The 17,084-nt window shown below is 37.9% G+C and overlaps 1 protein-coding gene and 1 long non-coding RNA gene across 6 annotated transcripts in view; one reads left to right on the top strand and one right to left on the bottom strand.

Moving 5' to 3' along the window:
* LOC137487357 (uncharacterized) overlaps positions 1-17,084 on the top strand; it is a 34,202-nt gene that overhangs the window by 8,347 nt on the left and 8,771 nt on the right. The window contains exons 2-3 of one of the 2 annotated variants that reach the window (XR_012390148.1): positions 1-1,299; positions 2,309-3,563. The exon at positions 1-1,299 is cut by the window's left edge and continues 112 nt beyond it. This is a non-coding gene — a long non-coding RNA (uncharacterized lncRNA). Of the gene's footprint in view, positions 1,300-2,308; positions 3,564-17,084 lie in introns of those variants that run through there. The other variant, XR_011005885.2, reaches the window with a different exon arrangement.
* Positions 1-17,084, bottom strand: part of mcoln3a (mucolipin TRP cation channel 3a) — a 28,218-nt gene that overhangs the window by 6,969 nt on the left and 4,165 nt on the right. Inside the window, exons 2-8 of one of the 4 annotated variants that reach the window (XM_021466658.3) lie at positions 15,830-15,994; positions 13,728-13,881; positions 11,517-11,598; positions 11,318-11,414; positions 4,887-4,986; positions 3,293-3,405; positions 1-22 (exon numbers count right to left, since the gene is read on the bottom strand). The exon at positions 1-22 is cut by the window's left edge and continues 128 nt beyond it. In XM_021466658.3, the coding sequence (XP_021322333.1) occupies positions 1-22; positions 3,293-3,405; positions 4,887-4,986; positions 11,318-11,414; positions 11,517-11,598; positions 13,728-13,881; positions 15,830-15,994 (733 nt within the window). The remainder of the gene's footprint in view (positions 23-3,292; positions 3,406-4,886; positions 4,987-11,317; positions 11,415-11,516; positions 11,599-13,727; positions 13,882-15,829; positions 15,995-17,084) is intronic. The other 3 variants (XM_003197815.7, XM_073922398.1, XM_073922400.1) reach the window with 3 other exon arrangements.

Below are 17,084 nucleotides of genomic sequence, written 5' to 3'. Positions count from 1 at the left end.
TGGACATGAATCTTCTGTATTCCTGAGGAGGAGGAGGAGACACAGGTGTGTACAGAACAAATGCTGGGTTATTTTTATAACCCAAATGCTGCTGGGTCATTTTATTGGGTTATTTTGACATGGTTTAATGGGTTTTATGGGGTTTGCTGATGTTCAGACAGAGTCACTCTGAAAACACTGGGTTATTTTCACTCAGACTGCTGGGTTGAGCAATGTGTCACATTTCTACACTCGGAGAAATGCTGGTTTATCATTAGCGTTGGGTCAAATATATGTAAACTTAATGTTGGGTTAATTTGTTCAATTAAATTTAAGTGACACTTTCATAACACAACAGTTGGGTTTGACCATTTTTGACTTTGGGTTACAACAACCCAGCATTTTACAGTGAAAAAGCCTCTAATTGTTTTCTTGTAGTGCTGTGAAGAGAATACACTAGTTAAAGCATTCTGGGTCAAAGCAGCCCAGTGTTTTTCAGAGTTACCCTGCGCATGGATAAAAAAATATGCCAATAAATTGACCCAGCAAGATGAACCCGCATTCGATTTTGGGTTAAAATCCACCCAGCAGCTTTATAGTGTACACTCTAATAAATGCTGGGTATTTTATTTTTACCCAAATGCTGTCATAACCGAGAAAACATAAGTATTTTACGTTTTGCCAGTTTAGTGGCTAATTCGTACGAGTTCAGTCGTACGAAATTGTACGATTTTAAAAAGGAGGCGTGGCACCTAACCACACCCCTAAACCCAACCGTCATTGGGGGATGAGCGAATCGTACTAAATTGTATGAATTAGATCGTACGAATTCATACGAATTAGCCACTAAATCAAAAAGTTACGAATTGCCGTGAGATTGTGTTGCATAACCTCATGTTTGGTCAAATATAGACAAACCCCATGTTGGGTTCATTCTTTTAATGAAATTCAATGACACTTTTTCACCCAAATTGATTGTTTATATTCAACCAAAGACTAGATTATGCCAGCATTTAGCTAAATATAATTATAAAAATAACCCAGCATTTTTTAAAGTGCACACAAGGTTATTGTCATAACCCAAATGCTGCTGGGTCATTTTATTGGGTTATTTTGACATGGCTTAATGGGTTTTTATGGGGTTTGCTGATGTGCAGGCAGAGTCACTCTGAAAACACTGGGTTATTTTCACTCAGACTGCTGGGTTGAGCAGTTTAAATGTGTCACATTTCTACACTTGGAGAAATGCTGGTTTATCATTAGCGTTGGGTCAAATATATGTAAACTTAATGTTGGGTTAATTTGTTCAATTGAATTTAAGTGACACTTTCATAACACAACAGTTGGGTTTGACCATTTTTGACTTTGGGTTACAACAACCCAGCATTTTACAGTGAAAAAGCCTCTAATTGTTTTCTTGTAGTGCTGTGAAGAGAATACACTAGTTAAAGCATTCTGGGTCAAAGCAGCCCAGTATTTGTCAGAGTGAGCCTGCGCATGGATAAAAAAATATGTCAATTAATTGACCGAGCAAGATGAACCCGCATTTCGATTTCGGGTTAAAATCCACCCAGCAGCTTTATAGTGTACACCCTAATTAATGCTGGGTATTTTTTTTTTACCCAAATGCTGTCATAACCGAGAAAACATAAGTATTTTACGTTTTGCCAGTTTAGTGGCTGATTCGTATGAGTTCAGTCGTACGAAATTGTACGATTTTAAAAAGGAGGCGTGGCACCTAACCCCACCCCTAAACCCAACCGTCATTGGGGGATGAGCGAATCGTACTAAATTGTATGAATTAGATCGTACGAATTCATACAAATTAGCCACTAAATCAAAAAGTTACGAATTGCCGTGAGATTGTGTTGCATAACCTCATGTTTGGTCAAATATAGACGAACCCAATGTTGGGTTCATTCTTTTAATGAAATTCAAATGACACTTTTTAACCCAAATGGGCTGTTTATTTATATTCAATCAAGCATTCGGTTATGCCAGCATTTAGCTAAAAAATAATAATACAAATAACCCAGCATTTTTTAAAGTGCACACAAGGTTATTGTTATAACCCAAATGCTGCTGGGTCATTTTATTGGGTTATTTTGACATGGCTTAATGGGTTTTTATGGGGTTTGCTGATGTGCAGACAGAGTCACTCTGAAAACACTGGGTTATTTTCACTCAGACTGCTGGGTTGAGCAATGTGTCACATTTCTACACTCGGAGAAATGCTGGTTTATCATTAGTGTTGGGTCAAATATATGTTAACTTAATGTTGGGTTAATTTGTTCAATTAAATTTAAATGACACTTTCATAACACAACAGTTGGGTTTGACCATTTTTGACTTTGGGTTACAACAACCCAGCATTTTACAGTGAAAAAGCCTCTAATTGTTTTCTTGTAGTGCTGTGAAGAGAATAAAATACAATAGTTAAAGAATTCTGGGTAAAAACAACCCAGTATTTGTCAGAGTGACCCTGCGCATGGATTTAAAAACACGTCAATAAATTGACCCAGCAAGATGAACCTACATTTGGGGTTAAAAATAACCCAGCAGCTTTTTAGTGTACACTCTAAAAAATATTGGGTTATTTTTTTAAAACACAAATGCTGTCATAACCTCATGTTTGGTCAAATATAGACAAACCCAATGTTGGGTTAATTTTTTCAATTCAACCAGCATTTATGGTTCATGGCAGCATTTAGGTAAAGAATAATAATAATAATAACTCGGGATGTTTTTTTAGAGTGTACACAAAAAACCTAGGTTATTATAACCCAAATGCTGCGGGATCCTTTTATTGGGTTATTTTCTACATGGGTTTCTGGTTTTTATTTTTACATGACTGTTATGAGTGTCACTCATGTGCAGACAGAGTCACTGTAAAAAATTCTGGGTTATTTTTATTAAGAGTGCTAGGTTGAGCATTTCAACTTTGTTGCTGCGTCTGCAAAATGCATGGATGCAAATGTAAACAGTAAGATTGACCTATGGAGTCAAATCAGTGTCAAAAATAATACATTTACAAAATAAAAGTCAAACACACACAGCATAATTCACACTTAATAAATGCGAAACAAAATTCATAAACACAACACACCATTTGTGAATTCACAAGCAAAAATCATAAATATTTTCACCAAATTAATTGGATTTGTGTATATTATAAATGGTGTTTTGAACTTACGAACTGGATTTTGTAAATTGTTGGGGCTGTGCTTTGTTAGTTATTGTGCTAAGGTATATTTTGTAGATGTATTTTTGAGACTGATCTGCCTCCATATGTGAGATCTGCTTGCATACGTACAGTCTGTAGGAGAAATCCTGTGTGGACTGAGCGCGTGCAGAGGATGAGTGACAGCAGACAGAAGCAGATGATCAAACAGTCAAACACCACAATCAGCGCAAAGTGGCTGTCTGCTGGAGCAAACACACACACACACACACACACACACACACACACACAGAGAGAGACACACTTCACAGTCGACTGTCACCAGAACACACACATTAGTTAGTCGCTGGCTGCATGAATAAGCATTGATGAATCGGTGAATAAATTCACCCAGTGTGTCGTCATTTTTTTATATTTGACTGTTTGGCGGTAAAGTCTAGAAGGGATACAGCTGCGGATACTACTCATTATTTGTATTTTATTAACGTCTACCCCTAAACCCAGCCCTCACAGTAATTATTCATTGTTTTACAGTGTCACAAAATTATGTTATAAAATCCCTGCTGAAAAATCCAGCTTAAACCAGCCTAGGCTGGTTGGCTGGTTTTAGCTGGTTGACCAGGCTGGTTTTAGAGGGATTTTGGCCACTTCCAGGCTGGTTTCCAGCTATTTCCAGCCTGGTCTTAGCTGGTCAGGCTGCGAGTTGACCAGCTAAAACCAGCTTGACCAGCCTAGCCAGGCTGAGAGCCCAGCCAAAACCAGCTATGTCCAGCTTAAACCAGGCTGGTCACGCTGGTTTTAGCTGGATTTACCTGGTCATTTTCCAGCCTGACCAGCTAAGAACAGGATGGAAATAACTGGAAACCAGCCAAAAAATGGCCAAAACCCCTCTAAAACCAGGCTGGTCCACCAGCTAAAACCAGCCAACCAGCATAGGCTGGTTTAAGCTGGATTTTTCAGCAGGGATTTTATAACATAATTTTGTGACACTGTAAAACAATGAATAATTACTGTGAGGGCTGGGTTTAGGGGTAGACGTTAATAAAATACAACTAATGAGTAGTTTACTAAAGATTATGAATAATAATCTGTATAATTGCTGTTTTTATACTATTGTGAAGGTTAAGTTTAAGGTAGACGTAATAAAATACAGTTAATGGGTAATTTAACGAATAATATAAACAATTCTTACTAACTTCCTGCCGCAGCTGTATCCCTTCTAGTGATTGTACTGCCCCCTAGCGGATAGCACAGTGTGTGACTATTTTTCAGATTTGTTTATTATAAAAAAACGGCTGGTTTTGTGGCACCATTTCCCATTTGTGCCACCATTTTTGTTTGTTTATTCTTTTATTTTACCAAAAAAAAAATTGTATTCAGCTTAAAGTGACATGTAAAGGCTTCACTAGGCTAATTAGGGTAAAGTTAGGCAAGTCATTGTATAACAGTGGTTTGTTCTGTAGACAATCCAAAATTATATTGCTTAAGGGGGCTAATAATAGTGACCTTAAAATGGCTTTAAAACAGATAGGAACTGCTTTTATTCTAGCCCAAATAAAACAAATAAGACTTTGTCCATTAGAAGAAATATCAGAGACTGAGAAATTCCTAAAACCTGTTCAACATCATCGAATGTCAAATGTGACAACTGCTGATGGTAGAAAGCAAATGTTTGTCTGTTTGTCTGTAGTCAGTTGTTCTGTATCACACAAATTACTCAACTTACTTGAGCCAGAAATGTTCCAGTCCTTACAGACGTTTATCTGCACGCCGCTGCTGAGAGAGATCTTGATCTGTCCGCTGTGTGCACGATTGTCAAACATGATCTGTAATGCAACACAGCAGACATATTTGTTAATCTTAATTGTTTTTAACCCATGTTAAGGTCAATATTATTAGCCCCCTTCAGCAATATTAGTGTTGGATTGTCTCCAGAACAAACCACTGTTATACAATGACTTGCCTAATTACCCTAACTTTACCCTAATTACCCTAGTTAAGCCTTTAAATGTCACTTTAAGCTGAACACTAGTGTCTTGAAGAATATCTAGTCAAATATTAAACAGAAATTACGGACAAAAATATACAGGGGGCGAATAATTGTGACTGTATATGTATATATTGTATATTTGTATACATTACAGCATCACATCACTTCAAAATTTGGGCTTGTAGCACAATCTTAAGGGTAATAAATTCCGCCATCAAGACATGCTACATAGTTTATACATGGGAAGTAGGACAACCTGACAAGGTAAAACGAAATCAGCAGAACGTCAGACTTGAATCTAATCAAACAACTCTGGAGAAACCCTAAATATGGTCTCTAAAAACAATCAACAACCCAAAAATGACCAAAGTTAAGAGGAACCGAAGAAAACAACACAAGAAAATCCATCTGTGCGGTGCTTGATATCCAAAAAGACTTGAAGTTGCATTAAAAACTGTGTGTATTCCATCCAATGACTGTAAAAAATATGGACGACGCGACAGCCCCTTTTCCCATTGAACGCCTTGAGGGCAAAACGCCTGCTTGATGGGCACAAACTGTCGCAAAAGACTGCTGAAATTGGAGCCAGACATGCGCAGAAGGATTGTCTGATGGAGCCAGAGGAGGAGCCGCGAAAATGAGCGGAGTCGAGCTTCCAACCAAACGCTTTATGTAAAATCAACCACGCCCCCCGAACTGCTCAGCATGCGTTTGCTGTCATATCAACACAAATGGATGTAATAACGTTAACAAATATGAGGGTTTTATATATTCAATCGCGCCAGCTCCGAGCCGCAGCGCATAACTCACGGCGTCGCGGGCTGATTCCGGCTCGCATGCGGCAGCGATGGCTCGCTCGGCCGCCGCATCTGGCTCGATTGACTCGGGCTGGAATCGGGCAGTGAGTCCAGGCATCCGGAGTAGGTCCAGCAGAGGTAGTCAGTCTGAGCTCTGAGGGGTAAGTCTCTGGCAGGCGAGAATCTAGCCGAACTGGCCCGAGTGTATTTTGCTATCTGGGTGGCTAGGCGTGTATCAGCAAACAAATAAGCCCGAAAAAAGCCCTGACCTTAGCGAATAAACAGTGTTCCACCAGGATCATGTATGTCAGAAACTGTAGTTTACTGCTGAACTCATTTTGTCATGGTAAAATAACACAGAAATCGAATAATAACACTTCAGTCTCCTGCCGAAGCTCAGACGCGCTGCTTTGAGAAACTGTCAATCACAGCTGTCAATCACGATGACACGCCCAGCATTAAATTACTGCTAAAAACAAACTGTTTACAAAAATGAAGATCTGCACCTATTTCAGCACAATAACCAGTGCCTTAATCCACCAGAACCATCTTTCGGGACATTTTATTGCAAGTGTAATTAATTTTTTTATTTGGGCTCAAGTCTCCTTCATTAACACGGAGGAGGCGGGCTTTATGACTTGTACTGCAGCCAGCCCCCAGGGGGCGATCTAACGGCCGAGACCTTCACTCAAACGCAGGCTTGCGGCACACTTGATTCCATCTCTAAACTCAGTTCTCTCTGTTTATATTTTAAGGAAAGCATGACCTTTATGTATAATCTTAAACTAAACCAAACATTGCAGGAATATCTAATTCTGTTCCTGGAGATTTCAGATCAGCCAAAATCAAACAGACATGAACCAGTGATCAGGGTTACTTTAGGAAACTATAACTATAACAAAACTAAAGCAAAACTGTGAGCAAATGAGGGGTTATTAAGTACAGCTGAAGTCAAAATGATTTACCTACAGTGATTTCTGCCCAAATATTTTCCAACTGATGTTGAGCAGATTCAGGAATTCTTCACAGTATTTCCTATAATGTTTTTTCTTCTGGAGAAAGTCTTATTTGTTTTATTTAGGCTAGAATAAAAGCAGTTCTTAATTTATTTAAACCCATTTTAAGGTCAATATTATTAGCCGCCTTAAACAACCACTGTTTGTCAGGGTTCTGCCACTTTGGTCTTGTAAATTCTTGTTTTGGTGGCAGACTCTGACACTACTCATGTCTGGTCCTGTTTCTGTCTCTGTGTGCGCGCGCGCCGTCGTGGGTGTACGCAGAGTGTGCGCGCTGCCGCTTGATGTGGCCGCGCACGCTCTGCGTCCCTCAGACGCGCGCGCTCTTGTACTCGTGTTTGTGTTTGTTCTGTCAGCATCGCGCTGCTTTATTCTCGCCTCCGTCTAGTTGGTTTCAGTTTTGGTTGGCGCTGAGATGAAGCATGCGTGTTGCTTATGTGTGAGCGCACGGTAAGGTGTTTATCTATCGTGTGCTCGTGTCTTGCGTCTCTTTTCAAAGCACGTGGCTCGGTGTTTACATTGTGGTCACGTGCTTTTGTCGTGTGCTTCAGTGTTGTGTTTGTTGTCATGAACATGCGGTTAATGAGTTCTCTCATTGGCTGCATGTTCTTGTCCTGTTGAGTGAGCGCATGGCTTGTGTTGTCTCTCTGTGTCATGCGCTCTCCCGTCTATTGTCTTGTCCCACCCTCCTTTTTAACCCATTATTAGTTAATTGTGTTCACCTGTTTGTGTGTTAATTTTCTACAGTTTATATACCCCTCACATTTGCTGTCCTGTGCCAGTTCGTCATCACATGTTGTTGTTTGAAGTCTTGTCCTGGTGTGTTTCCAGTCCTCATCCTTGCCAGCCTGCCCAGTCCTTTTTGTATGTGTATGCATTTGTTTTGTTAATGTTTTCCCCCTCGGGGTAGTTTATTTTGCATTTTATTTTATTTTTATGATTTAATAAATTCCCATTATTCCTGCACTTGAGTCCTCGCTCCTTTTTCCCCATTTCCCCTCACCAACCCTGACACTGTTATACAATGACTTGCCTAATTACTAGTGGTGGGCAAAACGAGGCTTCGTGAAACACTGAAACTATCGAAGCAAATGTGTCGAAGCTTCGAAACGTTTCGAAACACCACTCTACGGTGACACCTAGTGGTCATTGTATTTGTATTTCACTGAAACAGCTTCAGCGAAGAACAGTTGAGCAAACTGAGGTATCAAACCCCACTTTGTAGCCTGGAATCATCAAATGGTTTAGTTGAGCGGTTAGAGTTTGTGACTACCATGCGGGAACAATGGGTTCGAATCCAGGCTGACACAATTGTTTTGAAATGCTTTATTACCAGTTGGTAATGCTTTGTTATTGTATCGTTTTGTTTCAACATTGCTCTGACATACGAATGAACACCTTGTAAATAAATTTGTATTGTTTTGTTCATAAAACAGGGTTGTTACTAGATCAGATACAGTTGTGGCCAGAAGTTAACAATAATTATTTATATTATTAATTAAATTTCCCATTGTATTTTATTAACGTCTATCCAAAACCTAAACCCATCACAGTACTGTAAAACTATGAATTATTGTTTTACAATGTTACAAAAATGATGCTAAATTGATGGCATATCCACAGCTGTATCCTATCTAGGCTACACCATAAAACAGTAACATGATTAAAATACATAAAATCTGGATTTTGGAGTATTTGTACTAGTCGAGATTCGAACCCAAAACAATTTTGGCATGAAGTACCATAGTGCACACGCACGGTCCACTAGGCCATATTAGACAGAGACATAAATAAGATCATGCAAGTCAAATGCAGATTCTCCGGGTCTTGAAACGCCTCTGAAATGATCGATGCTTTGAATCGCTTTTGTCACGTGACCAAGTGTTTCGAAACACTTTAGTCACGTGACCTGGGTGTTTCGGATCATGCTTCGGTGCAGTGTTTCGAAACACTTGCGCTTCGGGATCTCGACACTGTGTCGAAACGTCAGTTTCACGTCAGCCATCCCTACTAATTACCCTAACTTTACCCTAATTAGTGAAGCCTTTACATGTCACTTTAAGCTGTATAGAAGTGTCTTGAAGAATATCTAGTGTAATATTATGTGCTGTCATCATGACAAAGATAAAATAAATCGGTTATTAGAGATGAGTTATTAAAACTATTATGATTAGAAACGTGTTGAAGAAAATCTGCTCTCGATAAAACAGAAATTGGGGGGAAATATACAGGAGGGCTAATAATTCTGACTTCAACTGTATAAAGCTGTTCATTCTTGTTAAAAATAAATAAATAATGGATTGTTTTTAGCCAAGTTCTCTTGTTTGTCATTACGTTTGATGATTTGGGTCATGTGACTCATATTTTGCGTCATGAGACAAACCCATGGAAACTAGAAGGGAATCCCAGTCATTCTCTTATTGATGACACTGAAATAATGAATGTTTAATCTTGTGACCAAACAATTCATAATTACCAGGAACCAAATGGCTGACATAACAGCACAATGGCCTAGCTCAGTGGTTCTCACACTTTTTTCATCAAGTATCACTTCAGAAAAAAATTGTTTCTCCAAGTACCACCAAAATGAGCAGTATTGAAATACAGTAGCGTAGTAGGCCCAGTAAAGCAGCTACAACTCTGCACAGATAAAAAACGTGGCTGATTACCTCAGAAATATAGGCTATATGGCATATTACATACATCAATTTCAATAAATTTTGAAATATATGTAGCATGTACATGACATATTTCATTCCTCCGTGTACCACTAGAAGGAAGCCCGCGTACCACTAGTCAGTGGCGCAACAAGGGGGATTGCAGTATATGCGGCGCATAGGGGCGCCACACACGGGGGGGCGCCGTTGTGCCAAAACTATTTTTAAAATTATCCTTATTAAAAGTTTCAAATAATAAAAATAAATAAATATGTTTTGTTAAAAAACATTATTTTGCATTTTAAACGAATATAACATTGTTATTGTTTAATTCAAAATCATTTAACACAATAACATGCAGTCCCACAGCCGAAAGTGTTCATGTAGATGTACTGTTTAGATTTGAATTTATTTTTAACAAAATAAACTGTCAAATCATACATAATGTCAAAAGTTATAAGATTAATCTGAAAATTTGTCTTCATTTATTATTAATTAATTAATATAAAATAAGAGGGATCACACAAAATTTGAACCCGCATACCCCTCAGTAAATGTGTAGTTGCGCCCCTGCCACTAGTGGTACATGTACCACAGTTTAAGAACCACTGGCCTAGTAATTAGCGCACTGACATATGGTGCAGTAGCACGTCAGGGCGTCCCGAGTTCGAATCCCAGCTTGAGGACATTTCTCTCTCTCCTACTTCGCTTCCTGTCTCAATACTGTCCTATCTAAAAAAAAAAAAAAGGCCAAAAATAAATCTTAAAAAAATGGCTCACACACACATTTGTTTTTTGTGAGTTGTGGGGACATTACAATAGTTTCTATTGTGTTTCAACTGTAATTACTTTATTTTTGATCGTCCTAACCCCACCCTATACCTAAACCAACCCTCACAGGAGACTGTGTGCAGTTTTACTCTCTGAAAAAAACTCCTTCCCTGTGATTTATGAGCTTTTTGTCATATAATACCTGTGTCATACCTGTGTTATAATGGCATTATTCAGATTTGTGTCCTGATAGGTCACAAAAACATGTACACACACTCACACACACACACAAATACTAAAGCCAACATGACGGATAAACATGCGTATAGTGACAAACCCACAGAGTTATTTTTTAAAATATTTTCCAAATGATATTTAACAGATTCAGGAAATTTTCACAGTGTTTCTGATAATATTTTTTCTTCTGGAGAAAGTCTTATTTGTTTTATTTTGGCTAGAATAAAAGCAGTTCTTAATTTTTTAAACACCATTTATGGTCAAAATTAATAGCCCCTTTAATCTAAATGTTTTTCGATAGTCTACAGAACAAACCATTACCCTAACCTGCCTAGTTACCCTAATTACCCTAGTTAAGCCTTTAAATGTCACTTTAAGCTGTATAGAAGTGTCTTGAAGAATATCTAGTCTAATATTATTTACTGTCATCATGGCAAAGATAAAATAAATCAGTTATTAGAGATGAGTTATTAAAACTATTATAATTAGAAATGTAGAAATCTGCTCTCCGCTAAACATAAATTGGGCAAAAAAATAACGGAGGCTTAAAAATTCTGACCTCAGCTGTATATTAGCCAATGGAGGAAATGCATAACTTTCATTTGTGACAACCCTCTATTAGCCAATCCTGGATAATTTAGGGAAATGGAGAAAGACACGACGTCGTTCTGAGTTTACTGCTAGCTCACATTAATGCTGAAGTCGTAGCAGTCTGGTAACTCTTGATGGCGAACCGTCTGAATGTTGATAGCCTTGATCTTCAGATAAATGTTTACCGCTAACAACCTGCAAGAGAATCACAACAATGTTGTTCTTATCACACAGTAAACAGATCGTGTAAACTGATGAATGCATGATCAGAGGAGGCTGTAACGCACACACACACACCTTTGAAAATCTAAAGTCAAGTTCAGGGAGTTTTCCAGACTGTCAGTCGTGATGGGAGAAAGGGGATACACAGAAACACACTCTGCAAAGAAATATAACAAAATGCATGATCAAAATGTGAGATATAAATCAGAATGATTCATTATTTAGGAGAACCGCAGATCATATTTAGATTTTGCAGAATGCGTCTGCTATCCCAGTGTGCACCTTGATGTCAAAACAAAATCAAATTGACATTAACCTAAATTAAAGATAACTTGCTGCATACAATATCAATTCTGCACACAAAGTATCATGTTTTATGAGCGCAAAGTGGCTTGTTGTGCACACATGAACCATTTTGAGTGCAAAGGATCATGCTTTTGCGCACACAAAAAATGACTTGTTGTATATGCTTTAACAATTCTGCGTACAAAAAAAAAAATCATGTTTTAAAGCTCACACTGATGATTGATTATAAAGCTTGTTTGGCATGCTCAGAGCCCTGAGCTCATAAGATCCTCGAGTCCGGGGCTCCCTCCCGTTTGCATGGCGAGAGGGGAGTTTGAGCTTGGGGAGATCTGGAGAACTCCACACAGAAATGTCAACTGGCCCAGCCAGGATTCGAACCAGCAACCTTCTTGCTCTGATGCCCCTTGATCAAGTTGCCCACTGGGATGTGCATAACATTTGTATCATTCTTGTAATCTTTCCGTCTGTATTATGATGAAGGCAGAGGCGGATTAGCCATCCGGCAATTCTGCCAGAAGGGCTGGACCATTTTTAAAAATGTGGGCCGGTGAGCTATTTAAAAATAAAAATAAAAAATTTGTATGTATTGTTTTTAGATGCAGGCAGCTTTTATCTCTTGCAAGATTTGAATATAATGATGATGATGACAATGATGATGATAGTAATAACAATATAATTTGGTAACACTTTATAATAACTACACACTATAAATCATTTATTAAGCATTAGCAAATAGTGAATTCATTATCTTTTAAGCGTTAACTTACATTTAATTTACATTAATAATACATAGTTAATACATAGTTAATTTACATTAATAATACATAGTTAATACATAGTTAATTTACATTAATAATAGATAGTTAATACATAGTTAATTTACATTAATAATAGATAGTTAATACATAGTTAATTTACATTAATAATAGATAGTTAATACATAGTTAATTTACATTAATAATAGATAGTTAATACATAGTTAATTTACATTAATAATAGATAGTTAATACATAGTTAATTTACATTAATAATAGATAGTTAATACATAGTTAATTTACATTAATAATAGATAGTTAATACATAGTTAATTTACATTAATAATAGATAGTTAATACATAGTTAATTTACATTAATAATAGATAGTTAATACATAGTTAATTTACATTAATAATACATAGTTAATACATAGTTAATTTACATTAATAATAGATAGTTAATACATAGTTAATTTACATTAATAATACATAGTTAATACATAGTTAATTTACATTAATAATAGATAGTTAATACATAGTTAATTTACATTAATAATACATAGTTAATACATAGTTAATTTACATTAATAATAGATAGTTAATACATAGTTAATTTACATTAATAATACATAGTTAATACATAGTTAATTTACATTAATAATACATAGTTAATACGTAGTTAATTTACATTAATAATACATAGTTAATACGTAGTTAATTTACATTAATAATACATAGTTAATACATAGTTAATTTACATTAATAATACATAGTTAATACGTAGTTAATTTACATTAATAATACATAGTTAATACATAGTTAATTTACATTAATAATACATAGTTAATACATAGTTAATTTACATTAATAAACGTTAGTAAGCAGTTTATAACTGCAGCTATAAATGCTGTATTCTTGACTTATAAGCACCTACATAATGTGCTAATAATTGAATGTTCATACTTAGTAAATGATTTATTTTTCATTACTAAATTAAGTATCGCATTATTTACAAACCATTTGTATTTAAGAGTAGTTGAGGGTTTTTAGGATCCTTCAGAATGAGTTAGTAAAGGATTAATAAACTATTGAAATCAACATTTATATATCTTATGTGCGTGTCCGTGGATGGGGCTGTGTCAGAGTGGTAATGTGGGCTGATGTGGCTACACTGCCAGGGCTGATTTTTAGTCCCAGTCCGCCCCTGGATGAAGGTTTGCGGTACCTGTCTCTACATGTGGATCGATTTCAAACGTCTCATTAGACGGCACGACGCGCGCATGTCGATACAACTGCTGACAGAGAGACAGAGGAGTCGCCAGACCATCGATCATCTCCAGCGCTTGATTGCCAATCGTCAGGTTTTGTAGCTGTAGATACTGACAAGAAACCAACAAACAAACAAACAAACAAACACAACTATTAGAAACGAATGATCCGAAGAAATAGAAGTTTGAATTCAAATTTGAATAAATACATTTGATTTCAAATGACTATAAACGAGTGGCTCGGTGGTTAACACTGTCGCCACACAGCAAGAAGGCCACTGTTTCGAGTCCCGGCCGGGTCAGTTGGGATTTCTGTGTGGAGTTTGCATGTTCTCCCTGTGTTGGTGTGGGTTTCCTCCGAGAGCTCCGGTTTCCCCCACTGTCCAAACACATGCGCTATAGATAAATTGATTAACTAAATTGGCCATAGTGTTTGAGCGTGTGGCTGTTTCCCAGTACTGGGTTGCAGCTAGAAGGGCATCCGTTGTGCTGGAATATGCTGGAATAGTTGGTGGTTCATTCCGATGTGACGACCCCTGATGAATAAGGAACTAAGCTGAAGGAAAATGAATGATTGAATGAATGACTATAAATGTAATTGATGTAAATGTAAACAACCCATAAAATAGAGCTCAATAACGTTGGACAACAGTTAGCAGGTTTGGCATGCTGTCCCGGGAGAGAACCCTGAGCTCGGGTATAATTGAGCCCAGGGCTCCCGCCTGCTGGATTGAGCATGTAAAGGGAGTACGAGATCAGGCGGTTCTCGAGAGCTCCGCTGTGGTTAAGGAGGAAAGGGGGAGAAGGGGCGGATGGGGGGTTTCTTCGGAAAACGAAGGTAAGGGAGTAGTTCTAGCTAGGCTATTTAAAGTGAGTTTGGATTACTCTGTGATTGGCTAACTAATGATTGTAGATGAGGGACCAGCTGCGGTCAATCATATCACGTGCTCCTCTCGAAATTAGTTTGTGAAACTTCACTTACGCTATTACCTCATAGATACAACAACAGCTAATGCCCAAACATATCATGTGAAGCGTGATATATGCACATGTTTAAGTTTAAAACACCTCTGACTGCATGTGGTTTTCTTTATGTGGCTTTACATGTTCGTGTGTATACATGTACGCAAGCACACATACAATTCCATTATGGATTTGCAGTATGAGGAACACATATTAATGATTAACTTTGACTTCTGCCTCAAACAAACAGTCAATGTTCTGCTTATGGGAGAGCATGGGGCATGGCTCAGTGGTTAGCACTGTGGTCTCACAGCAAGAAGGTCGCTGGTTCGAGTTCCGGGTGGGTCAGTTGGCATTTCTGTTTTGCATGTTCTGCCCGTGTTGGTGTGGGTTTCCTCCGGGAGCTCCCCATCAGTCCAAACACGTGCGCTATAGGGGGAATTGGCCGTTGTGTATGAGTGTGTGTGTGTGGATGAGTGTGTATGGGTGTTTGCCAGTACTGGATTGCAGCTGGAGGGGCATCCGCTGTGTAAAACATATGCTGGATAAGTTGGTGGTTCATTCCTCTGAGCGACCCCTGTTGAATAAGAATCTAAGCCGAAGGAAAATGAATGAATGAAAGTAGTTGTCGATTAGGGATGAAGAATAAGATCCTGGTGGCGCAGTGGGTAGTGCTGTCACTTCACAGCAAGAAGGTCGCTAGTTCGAGCCTCGGCTTAATAGGAGTTTCTGTGTGGAGTTTGCATGTTCTCCCTGCGTAGGATTCCTCCGGGTGCTCCGGTTTCCCCCACAGTCCAAACACATGCGGTACAGGTGAATTGGGTTGGCCAAATTGTCAGTAGTGTATGAGTGTGTGTGGATCTCCCCCAAAGATGGTTTGCGCCTGGAAGGGTATCCGCTGCGTAAAAATGTGCTGGAAAAGTTGGCGGTTCATTCCGCTGTGGCGACCTCGGATTAATAAAGGAACTAAGCTGACAAGAAAATGAATGAATAAGATCCTACTTTATAAGTGCTAATAACCTGTAAATGTCTTAAAAGTGGGAATTTACAGTGTCAGCCATTATTTAAGTGTTGCTGTGTAATGCAGAGGATTTACCCGTCTGATGGTGTAGAGGATGTGGTCGTGAACTTCATGTTTTGTGTACAAGGCGTAATGTTTATTGCTGTCCTTGTAGTTTTTCAGAAAGAAGTGCTTGAAGGCGATGAGATTTTCCTCTTTGAACGTCACCATCATCTCGTTGCTCAATCCAAAAGAGACCAGCTGAGGAGGAAAATACAAACAAAATCAAGTTACAACATTCACTTATTCATTTTCCTTCAGCTTAATCCCTCTATTCATCAGGGCTCACCACAGCGGAATGAACCGCCAACTTATCCAGCATTTGTTTTACACAGAAGATGCCCTTCCACCTGCAACCCAGTACTGGGAAACACCCGTACACTCTAACATTCACACACACTGATACACTACATCCAATTTAGTTCATCAATTCCCCTGTAGCGCATGTGTTTGGGCTGTGGGGGAAACCGGAGCACCCGGAGGAAACCCACGCCAACACGGGAGAACATGCAAACTGGCCCATACAGTGAAATCAAATAATTTACAAGGTTCTTTCTTCTGTTGAGCACAAAAGAAGATATTTTGAAGAATGTTAGGAACCGGTAGCTTTTGACTTACGTAGATGAATACTAAACACTGTGGAAGTCAATGGTTACAGGTTTCCAGCATTCTTCAAAACATCTTCTTTTGCGTTCAACAGAAGAAAGAAACTCGTAAATGTTTGAAACAAGTTGAGAATTAGTGAATAATAATAGAATATTTATTTTTGAGTGAACTATCCCTTTAAATAACATCAAATATACAGCTAAATTAATTCCTTTACAAGTTCCAAACCTTTTACGAGTTTCTTTCTTCTTTCAAACATAAAAAAAAGATGATATTTTGAACAATGTTAGAAACCGGTAACCATTGACTTCAATAGATGAAAAACAAACACTATAAAAGTAAATAGCTACATGTTTCCAGCATTCTTCAGAATATCTTTTTTTGTGTTCAACGGAAGAAAGAGACTCATAAAGGTTTCAATACACAGGTGAGTGAAAGGTGACAGAATGTTCATTTATGGGTGAACTATCCCTTTAGATAAAATTCTGTGAAATCCTTTACAAGTTCCAAACCTTTCTTTCTTCTGTTGAACACAAAAGAAGATATTTTGAATAATGTTAGGAACTGGTAACTTTTGTCTTTCATAGATGGAAAAACAAATGCTATGGAAGTCAATGGTTACAGGTTTCCGGCATTCTTCAAAACATCTTTTGTGTTCAACAAAAGAAAGAAACTCCTAATAAAC

Source organism: Danio rerio, chromosome 2 (genome assembly GCF_049306965.1).
Source record: "Danio rerio strain Tuebingen ecotype United States chromosome 2, GRCz12tu, whole genome shotgun sequence".
Taxonomy (NCBI): domain Eukaryota; kingdom Metazoa; phylum Chordata; class Actinopteri; order Cypriniformes; family Danionidae; genus Danio; species Danio rerio.
Note: the sequence above shows the minus strand (reverse complement) of the source record. Positions and strands in the feature narration are given on the sequence as shown.